General features: G+C 49.0%; 1 protein-coding gene across 1 annotated transcript in view; it reads right to left on the minus strand.

Moving 5' to 3' along the window:
- The window catches only part of LOC146788780 (uncharacterized), a 263,355-nt gene that overhangs the window by 61,421 nt on the left and 181,215 nt on the right, over positions 1–20,719 (minus strand). The window contains exon 3 of the mRNA XM_085629936.1: positions 6,631–6,671. Within this exon, the coding sequence (XP_085486062.1) occupies positions 6,631–6,671 (41 nt within the window). The remainder of the gene's footprint in view (positions 1–6,630; positions 6,672–20,719) is intronic.

The raw sequence follows: 20,719 nt of genomic DNA on the forward strand, positions 1-20,719 counted from the left end.
GAGGGGTAAGTATCCCAAACTATGGAGGAAGTCCATCTCCCCAAAGGGAATGGACTTTATGGTGGAACCTTGTCCTGGCACAGAGCATGCCAGTGCTGATGGTCTCTGCAGGTTTTTCTGCCTTAGTGATGAGAACTCCCAAGGGGATGGGTAGTTCTCCCCACTTTTAGCTGGGTGGGACATGTGCTTGACCTGGCATCCTTGGCGTGGCTTTCCCCCTAACTTTTTGCCTTCAAGCCTCCTGTTTTGCTGACTTTGTTTTTGCGGGCCTTAGGCCTCTACGTACCTTACCACTGCTAAGCAGTGTTAAAGTCTATGTGCTCTCTTCTTAAAACATGGTAGAGTTGGCTTATACCCAATTGGCATATTTACTTTACTTGTAAGTCCCTTGTAAAGTGCCACTGCCTGTGCTCTGGGCCTGTAAACTAAATGCTACTAGTGGGCCTGCAGCACCAATTGTGCCACCCACTTAAGTAGCCCTTTAAACATGTCCCTGGCCTGCCATTGCAGCCGGTGTGTGCAGTATTAAACTGCTATGTCAACCTGGTAAAACAGACCTTTTGCCAGGCCTAAACCTTCCTTTTAATATGTATAAGTTACCGCTAGGGTAGGCAATGGACAGTCCAGAGGGCAGCGTGCAGTGTATTTAAATAGTAAGACATGTACTTTTAAGTTTTACATGCCCGGCTAATAAACAACTCTTCATTTAGTTTTTCACTACTACATGGCCTATATCTCCTATAGGATAACATTGGAGTTACCTTCTTAAAATTAATAAGTCATAATTTCCAAATGGGAGCAGGTTTCCAGTTCATGTTTGATGTCTTTGGAATTGTAATAAAAATCCTCTCTCATAGTGAAGTCGGATTTTCAATTACAGTTTTGAAAATCCCACTTTTAGAAGCTTGGCATTTTCCTGCTTTATCCATTTAGTGTCTGTAGTAGTCCTGGGTCTCATGACTAGGTGTAGTTGACAGTTGGGCTTTAGGAATTCCTCCTAGACAATCACACACAATATAGAGCTTAGGGGTGCCTCGGTGGGCCATCACTGGCAGGATGGAAGGGTGGAGCTGGGCACAGCCCTACTTACACTTGAATATGCTATGACTTGCCTTCACTCAAAGGGCTGCATACCCCCTGTAGTTAGTCTGGAGCCAGGGCAGGGGAGGCATGACATCTGTGCACTTCAAAGTCAAGGCTCTAGAAGCTTATCCCCACTTCAAAAGAAATCCCAGGTATAAATATTGGACCTCAGACACCAACTCTTCAATACACATCTAGATCTGTAGAGACTCTGCCAGGAAGAAGAACTGCGGTGCTGCTGAAAGGACTACCACTCTGCTGCGGACTGCTCCTCTGAAGGATGCTGCTATGCTGAGCTGACCTGCTGCCTGTTGCCCTTTCGCCTAGGTGAGAAGGACTGGACCTGCACTTGTTGAACCCAGGACCCCAGAGTGACCCCAAGGGCTACTTGGCTGACCTCCTGACTAGAACATCAGGGAAAGAAGGCTCCATTCACCTTGCACTCAGTACCTGGACTCTGCCATCCGCGAACCCTACTCTCCCAAGTAGTACCCCCAATCAATCAATCAATCAATCATGACATATGTAAGCGCGCTACATACCAGTGAGGGTCTCAAGGCGCTGGGGGAAGGGTGGGGCTGCTACTGTTCGAAGAGCCAGGTCTTGAGAAGTCTTCTGAAGGCAATCAGGTCCTGCATCTGTCGTAGGTCGTGGGGAGAGTGTTCCAGGTCTTGGCGGTGAGGTGGGAGAAGGATCTGCTGCCGGCGGTGGATTTCCGGATGTGCGGGACTGCGGCGAGGGCGAGGTTGGCAGAGAGGAGGCTGCGGGTGGGAGTGTACAAGTTGAGTCGGTCGTTGAGGTATTCTGGTCCGGCGTTGTGTAGGGCTTTGTGCGCGTGGATGAGGAGTTTGAAGGGGATCCTCTTATTGACGGGGAGCCAGTGCAGGTCTCTCAGGTGGGGTGTGATGTGGCTGCATCGAGGGATGTCGAGGATCAGTCGTGCTGAGGCGTTCTGGATGCGTTGCAGCCGTCTCACGAGCTTGGTTGTTGTTCCTGTGTAGAGGGGCGTTCCCGTAGTCCAGTCTGCTGGTGACGAGGGCCTGGGTGACAGTTCTTCTCGTGTCCAAAGGGATCCATTTGTAGATCCTGCGGAGCATTCGGAGGGTGTTGAAGCAGGATGCGGAGACCGCGTTGACTTGCTTGGCCACGGAGAGGGAGGAGTCGAGGATGACCCCCAGATTGCGTGTGGTCGCTGGGTTCTGGGGCTGTTCCCAGCGATGTTGGCCACCAGGAGTCGTCCCAGGCTGAGGGGGTGCGGCCGAGGATGAGGACTTCCGTCTTGTCAGAGTTCAGCTTCAGTCTGCTGTGCTTCATCCATTCTGCGACGGCCTTCATTCCTTTGTGTAGGTTGGCTTTGGCGGTGTGGGGGTCTTCGGTGAGGTATATGATCAGCTGGGTGTTGTCGGCATAGGAGATGATGTTGAGGCAGTGTTGTCGTGCGACGTGGGCGAGTGGTGCCATGTAGATATTGAACAGCGTCGGGCTGAGGGAAGATCCCTGAGGGACGCCGCAGATGATCTCGGTGGTCTTGGAGTGGAAGGGTGGGAGGCGGACGCTCTGGGTTCTGCTGGAGAGGAAAGATGTGGTCCATGCAGGGCCTTCTCTCGGATACCGGCGTCATGGAGGCGTGCTGTTGGGGTGCGGTGGCAGACCGTGTCGTAGGCTGCTGACAGGTCCAAGAGGATGAGGGCGGCTGTTTCTCCTTTGTCCATGAGGATTCGGATGCCGTCGGTGGCGGCGATGAGGGCCGTCTCGGTGCTGTGGTTGCTGCGGAAGCTGGACTGGGATGGGTCCAGGATGTCGTTGTCTTCAAGGTAGCGGGTGAGCTGTTTGTTGACGATCATCTCAATAACTTTCGCCGGGAAGGGGAGCAGGGAGATGGGTCGGAAGTTCTTCAGGTCCTTGGGGTCTGCCTTGGGTTTCTTCAGTAGGGCGTTGATCTCGGTGTGCTTCCAGCTCTCCGGGAAAGTTGCTGTCTCGATGGAGATGTTGATAGTCTGAACTTGCGACTTTATCCCGCTCCAGCACAAGCAGATACCCACAGTTTACGCTTTCGACATTTTGATGTTATTTTTACTGAAGTCTTTAAATTGCATACCTCCAGTTATAGTGATTGGTATTTTGCTGTTTTGTTCTTGTTTTATTTATTTAAAAAAAAAAATGGTGTGGGATTTTTCTTGTGGTGTGTTTTCACTTTACTGCTGTTTGAAGTGCTGCATAAACACTTTACACATTGCCTCTAAGTTAAACCTGACTGCTTTGTGCCAAGTTACCAGAGGGGTAGGCACAGGTTAATTAGAATTCTGGGTTTGCTAGTGCCTAACCCTGACAAGTATTGTGGTTGCTGCCTGAGAAGGGTTCATCCCCCCCTCAACCAGTAGCCCAATTTCTTACTTGCTAGACTAGGGTTTCAGGACAAAACCTTCAGGGCCTCTTTTATGAGCACTTTTGCACCACTGGACCGTCACTTTCTCTTGGCGCAATGTGCCCCAGCATATTTACAAGGCCACGTAAAGACACTTTACGTGGCTTTATATGGCCTTGTAAATATGTACCCCTTTCATGCAGAACACTGCGTGAAAGGGGTGTTCCATAGGTGTTGCTGTGGGTGTTCACACGCAACACCCATGGAATCCCCAGATTTACAAGAAATCGTAAACCTGGGAATGTGTCCGAATCTAACGCCACCCCAAGGGTGGCGTTAGGGAGGCGCAATGAGGAGAAATGTTTTCATTTTTCTATGTATGCTGCATTCTGCAGCACACATAGAAAGAGGAAATTGCCTGGATTTATTGATTTTGTGCAGGAAGGGGCCCTTTCCTGCACAAAATCAATCAGCACTGCAACGCATGCATCCTTACATCATGGTGCACGGATGCCTGCATTGGCACATGGCAGCCCAGTGTGCACCAGCGATGGGGAAAAGGACAGAAATGCACCATATCTCACAGATACGGCGCATTTTTGCCCTTTTGTTTTGCCGTAGGTCAGCGCAGCAAGACCCCTTGTGGTGCTTCCCTACTTCAAAGCCACATAAATGAGGCTCTCAGTGTGGTCGGGGAGCCGGTTCGGGCTCAAAGACAGACCCTCTGGAAGATGAGAGTGAACAATTATACATGGTGATGTTTAGACAGTCAAACACACCAGAAGGAGACATCCACACATCAAGGGCCACCTTTACAAGCCCATTAAACCGCCGGTGCGTCACTTGTTTTGACACTCTAGTGGCGCAATGGGCTTGCCCATATTTAAAAGACCACGTAAGGTCACCCTGCATGACTTTTTATGGCCTTGTAAATATGGGCCCCTTTCATGCATTACACTGCGTAAAAGTGGCGTTCCATGGGTGTTGTTGAGGGTGTTCTCGCGCAACTTCCATGGAACCTGACACATTCCAAGAGTTACAAAGTTTTGTAAAGCGGCGAATGCATCAGAATCCTACGTCTCCCCAGGAGAGGCGTAGGAGTAGTGCATCGAGGAGAAATACCTTTATTTCTCTTAGTTTTTTCCTCTTTCTCTGCGTGCTGCATTCACACATAGAAAGAGGACATTGCCATTAATGAGTATTTTTGAAACACTTTGAAAATCTACATTCCAACTCCGCTATGGACTTATAGAAATGATAAATGGTCTTATTAAATGCAGCCTTCACCCCTGGCCATGCTGCCACCTGAGAACGCCACTACACGAGAAGGACGGCAGGGAGTAGTGTCTGCCCTGCAGCGGGCATGAAATGGGCAGTCCCTGGTATGGAGAGGGAATCAAGATCTATGGGGACCAGTTAGGAGAAGGCCAATCAACAACCAGCATCTGTCCACCGTTAGCCAATCAGATGAGGGCAGCTCATCATCGAGAACACAAAGAGATAGAGGTCACGTGTCTGAAGGAGGGAGATCACTTAAAGACCCCTCCAGACCCTGAAAACTGAGCACGTGCCCTGCCAATGAAACCAGAGAGCGTGGCAGTGAATACCCACTCACCCCTCCACCCTCCACACCTCATTTAAGGGGTGAGTGCCAGACTATTTTATTATCTGGTCCACGGGAAGTTCAGACCTAATGTTGTTCTCAACTTTAACTGAAGCCACAGGTCCAAACCCCAACCCCACTGTCACAGCTCACACTCACCATCACATGCACACTCACTCTCACTGTCACTCTCCCACTCACTCCCACTATGACACCCCACACTCACCTGCCCTCACACACCCCAAAGGATGTCATGCTTCATCATAGGGCTTTGCTCCTCATCGGGCCGGCGCTGCAATGCCCGACGGGCTCACCGTAAACGGGGCTCTTTGGCGGAGATCCAGCTCAGCCCTTTAAGGACATTGCATCCACATAGGGCGTCCACACACCTTTTAACTAAGCTGGAACTACCTGTACCAATAAAATTGTTTTTGAACAGGACTGCTCCAGACTTATTTTAATTTTAATATCCACTACCCGTGCACTACACTATCCATGCCCTCCCACCCGTATGCACCCAACGGCTTCTTCAAAAGGATCTCCGCCAAAGAGCCCCGTCACTCCCACCTCCACTGTAACACCCTACAATCACCACCACACTCATTCACATGGTCACACCCCACACCCACCGTCACACCCGACACTCACCATCACATTCACTCCCACTGTTGCACCCCACATTCACCCACATTCACACCCCACACGCACTCCCACTGTCACACCACACATTCACCACCACACTCACTCCCACACTCACCTCCACTGTAACACCCTACAATCACCGCCACACTCATTCACATGGTCACACCCCACACCCACCGTCACACCCGACACTCACCATCACATTCACTCCCACTGTTGCACCCCACATTCACCCACATTCACACCCCACACGCACTCCCACTGTCACACCACACATTCACCACCACACTCACTCCCACACTCACCTCCACTGTAACACTCTACAATCACCACCACACTCATTCACATGGTCACACCCCACACCCACCATCACACCCGACACTCACCATCACATTCACTCCCACTGTTGCACCCCACATTCACCCACATTCACACCCCACACGCACTCCCACTGTCACACCACACATTCACCACCACACTCACTCCCACACTCACCTCCACTGTAACACTCTACAATCACCACCACACTCATTCACATGGTCACACCCCACACCCACTGTCACACCCGACACTCACTATCACATTCACTCCCACTGTTGCACCCCACATTCACCCACATTCACACCCCACACACACTCCCACTGTCACACCACACATTCACCACCACACTCACTCCCACACTCACCTCCACTGTAACACTCTACAATCACCACCACACTCATTCACATGGTCACACCCCACACCCACTGTCACACCCGACACTCACCATCACATTCACTCCCAGTCACACCCCACACTTACCACCACATTTAATCCCACTGTCACACCCTACACTAACTCCCGCGGTCACACCTCACAGACACCCCTACTGTCAAACCCCACACTCACCCCCACTGTCACACCCCACAGTGACCCCTTATGTCACACCTACACTCACCCGGTTTTCGGAGGCATCATCTGAAAGTGCTCCTTTTGAACCTAACAGGAAGATTAAAATAGAAAAAAGACAATCACTGTTACTGACCAGTGGACAGTAGAATAAGATGGTTGTACAATTGTGCCCCCTCGGCCCTTGACCCCAGGAGGTGCGGGGTCACGGCAGTGCCTGTGTATATATCTCAGGGGGGTCTGTAGAGGGTAACTATGTATAGTATTTACAGGCAAGAATCCACTTACAGTTCTTCACTCTACATAAATCTACTTGATTAGCTGCATATCTTCAAGGCACGTAGATGGGCAGTTATAATATCGATAGTTAATGCATACTTTCCTGGATAGACTTACCGTCACAATACAGGGTCAGTCAGCATTTTGGTCACAGTATTTTGTCAGGCTGTTATTTTTGTCCTTGACGTTCTGACCTACAAGTCACAGAGCACATATCCCACTGATGACCCCCCCCTCTAACACCTGGAGAGACACGATGAGGGGCAGACCCCGTGCAATGACGCCCAGCCCTGGGGATGCACAGTAGAGGGGCCCTTCCTAGATGGGGCCCCTCCCAGGAGTGCTCTCAGGGCCCTCGCAATGCTGCGCTCACCTCTCTCCTCTCTTTTCTTTTTTGAAACACATCCCTTTAAGGAAAAAGGGCTGCACATACATTTTTTTAAAGATTGGTTTATTTAAAAGCAATCACACACATGGTGGTCTGCTGACCCCCGTCGGCCACTCTCCTTGTGATGGCTTTCATACTTAATGGGTCACAAATTGTGACCTACCTCATTAATGCTCTTGAGGTAGGTCATTTTTCAACCCTCTAGGAATCGCAAATTAAAAAAAATAAAACTTTTATGCATTTCAATTAGTGATGACCAAATAGCAATTCAGATAAAAACACTATTTGAAAATGGCTAAGTTAAAGGTACGTACACAAACACTTGTAGAGCCTTACCCACTCTTCATCAGGAGGGATAATATCCACTCAATCGATGCCTAGAAACAATTCATCACCCTCCCATCAGTTCTAATATTTCTAGCCTTCTCTGCCACAACTTTTCTTTTCACCCTTCCCAAACCCTACTCCAATGTCCATTCCACGCTGCTTCCTACTGGCATCTTGTAGTGTGTCCCTCGTGTACTCATACGTTTCTTTACTTCTTTCAAAACTAATCCTGATATGCCCTCTTCCTCTTCCTATAATGCGTTATCACAGGAGTTCCTCTGTCACCAGCCCCCTTCCTATCTCGCAGTACTGGGGTCTGCCCTTCCTTCCTGTCACGCATTAGTGATGTCTTTCCTCAGTGACCACTGCCTTTCCTATCACGTATTACTGAGGTCTTTCCTTACTGACCACTGCCCTTCCTATCATGCATTACTGAGGTCTTTCCTCTGTGCTCACTGCCCTTCCTATCACGCATTACTGTGGTCTTTCCTCTGCAGTCACTGCCCTTCCTATCACGCATTACTGAGGTCTTTCCTCTGTGCTCACTGCCCTTCCTACCATGCATTACTGAGGTCTTTCCTCAGTGACCACTGCCCTTCCTATCATGCATTACTGAGGTCTTTCCTCAGTGACCACTGCCCTTCCTATCACGCATTACTGAGGTCTTTCCTCTGTGATCACTGCCCTACCTATCACGCATTACTGAGGTCTTTCCTCAGTGACCACTGCACCTCCTATCACGCATTACTGAGGTCTTTCCTCAGTGATCACTGCCCTATCTATCATGCGTTACTGAGCTCTTTCCTCAGTGACCACTGCCCTTCCTATCACGCATTACTGAGGTATTTCCTCTGTGATCACTGCCCTACCTATCACGCATTACTGAGGTCTTTCCTCAGTGACCACTGCCCTTCCTATCACGCATTACTGAGGTCTTTCCTCAGTGATCACTGCCCTTCCTATCATGCGTTACTGAGCTCTTTCCTCAGTGACCACTGCCCTTCCTATCACGCATTACTGAGGTCTTTCCTCAGTGACCACTGCCCTTCCTATCACGCATTACTTAGGTCTTTCCTCTGTGATCACTGCCCTTCCTATCACGCATTACTGAGGTCTTTCGTCTGTGATCACTGCTCTTCCTATCACGCAGTACTGGGGTCTTTCCTCAGTGATCACTGCCCTTCCTATCACACATTACTGAGGTCTTTCCTCTGCAGTCAATGCACTTCCTGTCAAGCATTACTGAGGTCTTTCCTCAGTGACCACTGCCCTTCCTATCATGCATTACTAACGTATTTCCTCAGTGACCACGAGGTCTTTCCTCAGTGATCACTGCCTTCCTATCATGCGTTACTGAGGTCTTTCCTCAGTGACCAGTTCCCTTCCTATCACTCATTACTGAGGTCTTTCCTCAGTGACCACTGCCCTTCCTATCATGCATTACTGAGGTATTTCCTCAGTGACCACAAGGTCTTTCCTCAGTAATCACTGCCCTTCCTATCATGCGTTACTGAGGTCTTTCCTCAGTGACCGCTGCACTTCCTATCATGCATTACTGAGGTCTTTCCTCAGTCACCACTTCCTTTCCTATTTCGCATTACTGAGGTCTTTCCTCTGCGATCACTGCCCTTCCAATCACACATTACTAAGGTCTTTCCTCTGTGACCACTGCCCTTCTCATCATGCATTACTGAGGTCTTTCCTCTGCAGTCACTACCCTTCCTATCACACATTACTAAGGTCGTTCCTCTGTGATCACTGCCCTTCCTATCATGCACTACTGGGGTCTTTCCTTAGTGATCACTGTCCTTCCTATCATGCATTACTGAGGCATTTCCTCAGTGACCACGAGGTCTTTCCTCAGTGATCACTGCCCTTCCTATCATGCGTTACTGAGGTATTTCCTCAGTGACATCTGCCCTTCCTATCATGCATTACTGAGATCTTTCCTCAGTGTCCACTGCACTTCCTATTACGCAGTACTGGAGTTTTCCCTCTGCGATCACTGCCCTTCCTATCACGCATTACAGAGGTCTTTCCTCAGTGACCACTGCCCTTCTTATCATGCATTACTGAGGTCTTTCCTCTGCAGTACATGCCCTTCCTATCACGCATTACTAAGGTCTTTCCTCTGCAAAGACTACCCTTCCTATCACGCATCACTGAGGTCTTTCCTCAGTGATCACTGCCCTTCCTATCACGCATTACTAAGGTCATTCCTCAGTGACAACTGCCCTTCCTATCATGTATTACTGAGTTCTTTTATCTGCAGTCACTGCACTTCCTATCACACATTACTGAGGTCTTTCCTCTGTGATCACAGCCATTCCTATCACGCATTACTGAGGTCTTTCCTCAGTGACCACTGCCTTTGCTATCATGCATTACTGAGGATTCATTACTGAGGTATTTCCTCAGCAACCACGAGGTCTTTCCTCAGAAACCACTGCCCGTCCTATCATGCATTACTGAGGTCTTTCCTCTGTGACCACTGCCCTTCCTATCACGCATTACTGAGGTCTTTCCTAAGTGACCACTGCCCTTCCTATCATGCATTACTGTTAGAAATGGGATCTCTGGTTGGCTGAGGCTTGCGCCAAAGCCAGGCAGAGACCACCACTCTAAGTCAGGGCTGGGGAGTTACACGCCAAAGATAACTCCTGCTCACCCCCTTGGTAGCTTGGCACGAGCAGTCAGGCTTATCCCGGAGGCACTGTGTAAAGCATTTGCGCACGCACCCAGCAACAACATCCCAGGCCCACCACAATAGAAACTCCACACAAGGTTATATATAAAAATAGCCTTTGTATTATCATAACACCTTAGAATAGTACGCACATATTATACACTGTGCCACCTGGCACTGGGCAATATTTACAAGGGATTATTTACACCTGACAGGGCCCACTGGACCACTGTCAGTACCGTCACAAAGTGAACTTAGTAAATGTAGAATTTAGCATAAACATAGAACACAACCAGTACTACTGGTAATCACTGCACTTAGCATTAGCCTGTAACATAAACCATGTCATGCACAGTATCACATTAGGCGCCAAACGCATTGTACGCCAACCTCATCAGCATAAACACATTATGCACTTCTCTCATAAGTCTAAACACATTAGACCCTAACCTCCTAAGCATAACTACCTTAGGGAATAATTCTCACTAGCATAAACCATCATATGCGAACCAACCTCATAATCATGAATCACATTTAGAGGTATAACACAGGGTGCGTAAAACATACTACACACATTACATTTCCTAGCACCAAAAATCACAGTAGGGCCTGGCGCAGTATAACTCTAGCAATCCCCCCTGGCCAACTGGCCATCTCAGAAAGAGGCTCAAATGCCCTATGTCCCCAAAGTCAAGGTGCGCTGCAAAGGCAGCGAAAGTCAAGGGAGCGCAATCTGCGCAAAAACCTAAACGTTGCAGCTGGCACTAAGTGCTGCGCAGCTGTGAATCAGATAAGGCCTGGCACCACTGTGCCTTTAGAACAAATATGCAGAGCGTTGGAGCCACACAGGGCTCTGTAAATAATCATGCCCCCATGGAGCGCACGCACTTTACACTGGGACACAGTGTTAAAGTGCCTAGAGGCCTAAAACAACTAACACAACATAGGGAAAGGCTAGGACAAATGCAAAAAAGTTTTGGGGGTGAACTTGCCAGAAGGGCCACGTCCAACAATTACTGAGGTATTTCCTCAGTGACCACAAGGTCTTTCCTCAGCGATCATTACCCTTCCTATCATGCATTGCTGAGGTCTTTCCTCAGTGACCACTGCACTTCCTATCATGCATTACTCGGGTCTTTCCTCTTCAGTCACTGCCCTTCCTATCACGCATTACTGAGATCTTTCCTCTGTGGTCACTGCCCTTCCTGTCACGCATTACTGAGGTCTTTCCACTGTGATCACTGCCCTTCCCATCAAGCATTACTGAGGTCTTTCCTCAGTGACCACTGCAGTTCCTATCATGCATTACTGAGGTCTTTCCTCTGCAGTCACTGCACCTCCTATCACGCATTACTGAGGTATTTCTTCTGTGATCACTGCCCTTCCTATCACGCATTACTGAGGTCTTTTCTCAGTGACCACTGCCCTTCCTATCATGCATTACTGAGGTCTTTCCTCTGCAGTTCCTGCACCTCCTATCACGCATTACTGAGGACTTTCCTCAGTGACCTCTGCCCTTCCTATCATGCATTGCTGAGGTATTTCCTCAGTGACCACGAGGTGTTTCCTCAGTGATCACTGCTGTTCCTATCATGCATTACTGAGGTCTTTCCTCAGTGACCACTGCCCTTCCTATCATGCATTAATGAGGTCTTTCTTCTGTGATCACTGCCCTTCCTCTCACGCTTACTGAGGTCTTTCCTCTGTGATCACTGCCTTTCCTATCACACATTACTGAGGTCTTTCCTCTGTGATCACTGCCCTTCCTATCAAGCAGTGCTGAGGTCTTTCCTCAGTGATCACTGCCCTTCCTATCATGAATTACTGAGGTCTTTCCTCAGTGATCATCGCCCTTCCTATCATGCATTACTGAGGTCTTTCCTCAGTGACCACTACCCTTCCTATCATGGATTACTGATGTCTTTCCTCTGTGATAACTGCCATTCCTATCACGCAGTACTGGGGTCTTTCCTCAGTTATCACTGCCCATCCTATCACGCATTACTGAGGTCTTTCCTCTGCAGTCAATGCACTTCCTATCACGCATTACTGAGGTCTTTCCTCAGTGACCACTGCCCTTCCTATCATGCATTACAAACGTATTTCCTCAGTGACCACAAGGTCTTTCCTCAGTGGTCACTGCCCTTCCTATCATGCATTACTGAGGTCTTTCCTCAGTGACCACTACGCTTCCTATCATGCATTACTGAGGTCTTTCCTCAGTGACCACTGCCCTTTCTATAATGGATTACTGAGGTTTTTCGTCTGCAGTCACTGTACTTCCTATCACATATTACTGAGGTCTTTCCTCAGTGACCACTGCCCTTCCCATTATGCATTACTGAGGTATTTACTCAGTGACCATGAGGTCTTGCCTCGATGATCACTGCCCTTCCTATCATGCATTACTGAGGTATTTCCTCAGTGACCACAAGGTCTTTACTCAGTGATCACTACCCTTCCTATCATGCATTACTGAGGACTTTCCTCAGTGACCACTGCCCTTCCTATCATGCATTACTGAGATCTTTCCTCTGTGATCACTGCCCTTCGTATCAAACATTACTGAGGTCTTTACTCTGCAGTCACTGCCCTTCCTATCATGCATTACTAAGGTCTTTCCTCTGTGATCACTGACCTACCTATCACGTATTACTAAGGTCTGTCCTCAGTGACCACTGCCCTTTCTATCATGCATTACTGAGGTCTTTCTTCTTCAGTCACTGCCCTTCCCATCACGCATTACTGAGGTCTTTCCTCTGCAGTCACTACCCTTCCTATCATGCATTACTAAGGTCTTTCCTCTGTGATCACTGACCTACCTATCACGTATTACTAAGGTCTGTCCTCAGTGACCACTGCCCTTTCTATCATGCATTACTGAGGTCTTTCTTCTTCAGTCACTGCCCTTCCCATCACGCATTACTGAGGTCTTTCCTCTGTGGTCACTGCCCTTCCTTTCACGCATTACTGAGGTCTTTCCTCTGTTGTCACTGCCCTTCCTATCATGCATTACTTAGGTCTTTCCCCAGTGACCACTGCCCCTCCTATCATGCGTTACTAAGGTCTTTCCTCTCCAGTCACTGCACCTCCTATCACGAATTACTGAGATCTTTCCTCTGTGATCACTACCCTTCCTATCACGCATTACTGAGGACTTTCCTCAGTGACCTCTGCCCTTCCTATCATGCATTACTGAGGTATTTCCTCAGTGACCACGAGGCCGTTCCTCAGTGATCACTGCCCTTCCTATCATGCGTTACTGAGGTCTTTCCTCAGTGACCACTACCCTTCCTATCATGCATTACCGAGGTCTTTCCTCAGTGACCACTGCCCTTTCTATCATGCATTACTGTGGTTTTTTCTCTGCAGTCACTGCACTTCCTATCACACATTACTGAGGTCTTTCCTCGGTGACCACTGTCCTTCCTATCATGCATTACTGAGGCATTTCCTCAGTGACCACGAGGTCTTTCCTCAGTGATCACTGCCCTTCCCATCATGCGTTACTGAGGTATTTCCTCAGTGACATCTGCCCTTCCTATCATGCATTACTGAGATCTTTCCTCAGTGTCCACTGCACTTCCTATTACGCAGTACTGGAGTTTTCCCTCTGCGATCACTGCCCTTCCTATCACGCATTACAGAGGTCTTTCCTCAGTGACCACTGCCCTTCTTATCATGCATTACTGAGGTCTTTCCTCTGCAGTACATGCCCTTCCTATCACGCATTACTAAGGTCTTTCCTCTGCAAAGACTACCCTTCCTATCACGCATCACTGAGGTCTTTCCTCAGTGATCACTGCCCTTCCTATCACGCATTACTAAGGTCATTCCTCAGTGACAACTGCCCTTCCTATCATGCATTACTGAGTTCTTTTATCTGCAGTCACTGCACTTCCTATCACACATTACTGAGGTCTTTCCTCTGTGATCACAGCCATTCCTATCACGCATTACTGAGGTCTTTCCTCAGTGACCACTGCCTTTGCTATCATGCATTACTGAGGATTCATTACTGAGGTATTTCCTCAGCAACCACGAGGTCTTTCCTCAGAAACCACTGCCCGTCCTATCATGCATTACTGAGGTCTTTCCTCTGTGACCACTGCCCTTCCTATCACGCATTACTGTTAGAAATGGGATCTCTGGTTGGCTGAGGCTTGCGCCAAAGCCAGGCAGAGACCACCACTCTAAGTCAGGGCTGGGGAGTTACACGCCAAAGATAACCCCTTCTCACCCCCTTGGTAGCTTGGCACGAGCAGTCAGGCTTATCCCGGAGGCACTGTGTAAAGCATTTGCGCACGCACCCAGCAACAACATCCCAGGCCCACCACAATAGAAACTCCACACAAGGTTATATATAAAAATAGCCTTTGTATTATCATAACACCTTAGAATAGTACGCACATATTATACACTGTGCCACCTGGCACTGGGCAATATTTACAAGGGATTATTTACACCTGACAGGGCCCACTGGACCACTGTCAGTACCGTCACAAAGTGAACTTAGTAAATGTAGAATTTAGCATAAACATAGAACACAACCAGTACTACTGGTAATCACTGCACTTAGCATTAGCCTGTAACATAAACCATGTCATGCACAGTATCACATTAGGCGCCAAACGCATTGTACGCCAACCTCATCAGCATAAACACATTATGCACTTCTCTCATAAGTCTAAACACATTAGACCCTAACCTCCTAAGCATAACTACCTTAGGGAATAATTCTCACTAGCATAAACCATCATATGCGAACCAACCTCATAATCATGAATCACATTTAGAGGTATAACACAGGGTGCGTAAAACATACTACACACATTACATTTCCTAGCACCAAAAATCACAGTAGGGCCTGGCGCCCTATAACTCTAGCAATCCCCCCTGGCCAACTGGCCATCTCAGAAAGAGGCTCAAATGCCCTATGTCCCCAAAGTCAAGGTGCGCTGCAAAGGCAGCGAAAGTCAAGGGAGCGCAATCTGCACAAAAACCTAAACGTTGCAGCTGGCACTAAGTGCTGCGCAGCTGTGAATCAGATAAGGCCTGGCACCACTGTGCCTTTAGAACAAATATGCAGAGCGTTGGAGCCACACAGGGCTCTGTAAATAATCATGCCCCCATGGAGCGCACACACTTTACACTGGGACACAGTGTTAAAGTGCCTAGAGGCCTAAAACAACTAACACAACATAGGGAAAGGCTAGGACAAATGCAAAAAAGTTTTGGGGGTGAACTTGCCAGAAGGGCCAAGTCCAACAATTACTGAGATATTTCCTCAGTGACCACAAGGTCTTTCCTCAGCGATCATTACCCTTCCTATCATGCATTGCTGAGGTCTTTCCTCAGTGAGCACTGCACTTCCTATCATGCATTACTCGGGTCTTTCCTCTTCAGTCACTGCCCTTCCTATCACGCATTACTGAGGTCTTTCCTCTGTGGTCACTGCCCTTCCTGTCACGCATTACTGAGGTCTTTCCACTGTGATCACTGCCCTTCCCATCAAGCATTACTGAGGTCTTTCCTCAGTGACCACTGCAGTTCCTATCATGCATTACTGAGGTCTTTCCTCTGCAGTCACTGCACCTCCTATCACGCATTACTGAGGTATTTCTTCTGTGATCACTGCCCTTCCTATCACGCATTACTGAGGTCTTTCCTCAGTGACCACTGCCCTTCCTATCATGCATTACTGAGGTCTTTCCTCTGCAGTTCCTGCACCTCCTATCACGCATTACTGAGGACTTTCCTCAGTGACCTCTGCCCTTCCTATCATGCATTGCTGAGGTATTTCCTCAGTGACCACGAGGTCTTTCCTCAGTGATCACTGCTGTTCCTATCATGCATTACTGAGGTCTTTCCTCAGTGACCTCTGCCCTTCCTATCATGCATTAATGAGGTCTTTCTTCTGTGATCACTGCCCTTCCTCTCACGCTTACTGAGGTCTTTCCTCTGTGATCACTGCCTTTCCTATCACACATTACTGAGGTCTTTCCTCTGTGATCACTGCCCTTCCTATCAAGCAGTACTGGGGTCTTTCCTCAGCGATCACTGCCCTTCCTATCATGAATTACTGAGGTCTTTCCTCTGTGATCACTGCCCTTACTATCACGCAGTGCTGAGGTCTTTCCTCAGTGATCACTGCCCTTCCTATCATGAATTACTGAGGTCTTTCCTCAGTGACCACTGCCCTTCCTATCACGCATTACTGAGGTCTTTCCTCTGCAGTCAATGCACTTCCTATCACGCATTACTGAGGTCTTTCCTCAGTGACCACTGCCCTTCCTATCATGCATTACAAACTTATTTCCTCAGTGACCACAAGGTCTTTCCTCAGTGGTCACTGCCCTTCCTATCATGCATTACTGAGGTCTTTCCTCAGTGACCACTACGCTTCCTATCAAGCATTACTGAGGTCTTTCCTCAGTGACCACTGCCCTTTCTATAATGCATTACTGAGGTTTTTCGTCTGCAGTCACTGTACTTCCTATCACATATTACTGAGGTCTTTCCTCAGTGACCACTGCCCTTCCCATTATGCATTACTGAGGTATTTCCTCAGTGACCATGAGGTCTTGCCTCGATGATCACTGCCCTTCCTATCATGCATTACTGAGGTATTTCCTCAGTGACCACAAGGTCTTTCCTCAGTGATCACTACCCTTCCTATCATGCATTACTGAGGACTTTCCTCAGTGACCACTGCCCTTCCTATCATGCATTACTGAGATCTTTCCTCTGTGATCACTGCCCTTCGTATAAAAACATTACTGAGGTCTTTACTCTGCAGTCACTGCCCTTCCTATCACGCATTACTGTGGTCTTTCCTCTTCAGTCACTACCCTTCCTATCATGCATTACTGAGGTCTTTCCTCTGTGATCACTGCCCTACCTATCACGTATTACTAAGGTCTTTCCTCAGTGACCACTGCCCTTCCTATCACGCATTACTTAGGTCTTTCCCCAGTGACCACTGCCCCTCCTATCATGCGTTACTAAGGTCTTTCCTCTCCAGTCACTGCACCTCCTATCACGAATTACTGAGATCTTTCCTCTGTGATCACTACCCTTCCTATCACGCATTACTGAGGACTTTCCTCAGTGACCTCTGCCCTTCCTATCATGCATTACTGAGGTATTTCCTCAGTGACCACGAGGTCGTTCCTCAGTGATCACTGCCCTTCCTCTCACGCATTAATGAGGTCTTTCCTCTGTGATCACTACCCTTCCTATCACGCATTACTTAGGTCTTTCCCCAGTGACCACTGCCCCTCCTATCACACATTACTGAGATCTTTCCTCTGTGATCACTGGCCTTCCTATCACACAGACAAAAGCTGTTGATTGATGCACACGCAATATTTTAGACATGTATATAAAAATTCAATAAACAGTAGCGATTATTAGAACTCTTGTTCTTCTTTATTCTTGAATGATTTCTTCCACTCCCAATGCGTTTCGTCGCAATAGGGATTAACCCAAACGACTTCCTCAGGGCTGGAAGTAATGAAATTATATTACAATGTATCGAATTTCCTATATTAAATACAATTTATAAGTTGGATACAATCCAAAACTTGTGTAGAGGACAGCAAGGTGTTACAAAATAAAGAAACATACCATCATCTAATTATTGTACAAAATGGTTGTTATAGCTTAATATCATACAGGATAACCTCACTTATATATTGTGAAATTATGCCTCAATCCTGATGTGTATGGACCCAGTGCCCTACTATACCACGATCTAACATCAATCTCAAACTAAATGTCATATTTACAAAAGAACCAAAAAAGTGCAGATCACCCCAAAATAGTGAGAGACATGCTGTACCCATATTAAGTATTTGTTCATACCTTCAGTTTTCTTATTCCAATGTATTCCTAAATAATTATATTGAATGAATTTCACAGTTAGTAACTGCGAGACACAAGAGGCATAAGAAAATCACTCTCAAGGCGGTTCTCCCGCCAAATTTTGTTTATATAACGATTGCTTACCTCATTAATTCTCCACAATAAGGTTAAATGATACTCCAGATATTAATGTTTACATCCTGCTTCAGATGCTGCACCATAGTCCCTAAAAGGAATAACCATAATAATCTTCTGAATACATTGGAATAAGAAAACTGAAGGTATGAACAAATACTTAATATGGGTACAGCATGTCTCTCACTATTTTGGGGTGATCTGCACTTTTTTGGTTCTTTTGTAAATATGACATTTAGTTTGAGATTGATGTTAGATCGTGGTATAGTAGGGCACTGGGTCCATACACATCAGTGTTAGAAGGCGACCTCAGAGGAGCCCGGAGGGGGCCCTGACTATCCTGAGACCAACCCTCGAGGTATCGTAGCCGGGCACTGGCGGGAGACTCCTCAGGGGAGGACTCTTGTATCTAGGATCGTACACTCGGCACCACACGACAAAGAGACGCCACACCGTGAGTTCTTAAGAACAAATCTTTATCATATCGGAGTCGTAGGATCTTTATGATCAGCAAGGCAAATATATACAAGTAGAGCAAGGGCTCACAGAGTCTCGGGGGGGGGGGGGTAGGAGGTAGCGGGACAGTCTTTGGGGATATGGATCAAATGCAGGGGCGTACCCGGTGCACAGCTCACAATCCTCGAGCTGGGGGATACGCTTGTCGTCGTCGGGGTCCAGCGGGACCAGGAGAGTCTGTGGGAGCCGCGAGTCACTCAGCCGGGCTCGAGCACAAGTTCTGAAGTCTTACGATCTTCAGGGAGCCGCGAGTCACTCAGCAGGGCTCAAGCACAAGTTCGGAAGTCTTACGATCTTCAGGGAGCCGCGAGTCACTCAGCAGGGCTCAAGCACAAGTTCGGAGGTCTTACGATCTTCAGGGAGCCGCGAGTCACTCAGCAGGGCTCAGGTGTTTCCAAAGGCGAATCTGCCGGATAGTCCCAGAGCACCCCTTGTTATAGGTCGACCCTTCTTTGATGTCCGGAGTCTGTGCAGGCAGGGGTCTTGTCACCTGGGGGTCGCTTGTCAGGGTTTCCTGCCATTGTCTTTTGATCCTTTCAGGGCTGGGTTGGGAGGAGTCCCAGACACCCAGCAGGCGTGGAGCCAGCCCTCGGGGAGGCCGGAGGGCCGATCGAAACTCACCTTCCCAGGGGGGCTCAGAGGTGCGATGGAAACTGCTCCTCCCTCTCTCATCCCAATGGGAGCGCGATGTCCTCCAGCTGGAGCGGCGCCTCTAGGCCAGGGTCGCGCTGGGGCCGGGCGGCCATCTTGGTGCATGAAGTGGGCACGCGGGCCCGGTGTGGCCAGAAGGAGGAAGGCCACGGACGGGGAAGTCCGGGTCGGGTGTGTGTGTGTTCTGGTGGGAAGGGTCGCCTAGGCCGGGTGCTCGGGGGCTGCACGAGGTGCATGGGTCAGGATATGTGGTGCGGGGACAGGGATGGCCATGCCACGAGGCCGGGTCTAACACGCGTCCCCCCCAGCTGAAAGCCGGAGAGAACTACCCATCTTCTTGGGGGTTCTCTTCGCTGAGGCGGAAGAACCGGGAGAGGCCATCGGCGTTGGCGTGGTCAGTACCAGGGCCATGTTCCACGGTGAAATCCATCCCCTGGAGGGAGATTGACCACCGCAGTAGTTTGGGGTTTTCTCCTCGCATCTGCATGAGCCATCGCAAGGGGCGATGGTCGGTTTGGGCTTTGAAATGGGTGCCGAACAGATAAGGGCGTAACTTTTTGAGGGCCCAGACTACGGCGAACGCCTCGCGCTCGATGGTGCTCCATCTCTGTTCTCTGGGCAACAGCCTTCGGCTGAGGAAGGCTACGGGCTGGTCTAGGCCTTGGTCATTCACCTGGGACAGGACGGCCCCAATCCCATGCTCGGAGGCGTCTCTTTGTACCACAAACTCATTGGAGTAGTCGGGGGCCTGGAGGACGGGGGCAGTGCACATGGCCGCTTTCAGGGCATCGAACGCCTCTTGGCAGGCAGAGGTCCACTGCACTTTCTTGGGTTGCTTCTTGGACGTGAGTTCCATGAGGGGACCGACCAGGCTGCCGTACCCCCGGATGAATCTCCGGTAGTAGCCCGTGAGGCCCAGAAAAGCTCGGACCTCTGTTTGGGTAGAGAGCTGTAGAGGGGCGACCTGGCCGCTTCCGACCTGGTGCCCCAGGTAGACTACCGAACCTTGCCCAATCTGGCACTTGCTGGCTTTTACGGTGAGGCCTGCCTGGCGCAGGGCGGTTAGCACCCTCCGGAGCTGTTGGAGGTGCTCACTCCATTCGGAACTGAAAACTGCGATATCGTCTAGATAGGCAGCGCTGAACTGTTCCAGCCCGGCCAGGACTCTGTCGCTGAAAGGTGGCCGGGGCATTTTTCATCCCGAAGGGCATCACGCGAAAGCGATAGTGCCCATCTGGGGTGGAGAAGGCGGACCGCTCCTTGGCTCCTTCTGTGAGCGCAATTTGCCAA

This window comes from Triturus cristatus, chromosome 10, assembly GCF_964204655.1.
Source record: "Triturus cristatus chromosome 10, aTriCri1.1, whole genome shotgun sequence".
In the NCBI taxonomy this organism is placed as follows: domain Eukaryota; kingdom Metazoa; phylum Chordata; class Amphibia; order Caudata; family Salamandridae; genus Triturus; species Triturus cristatus.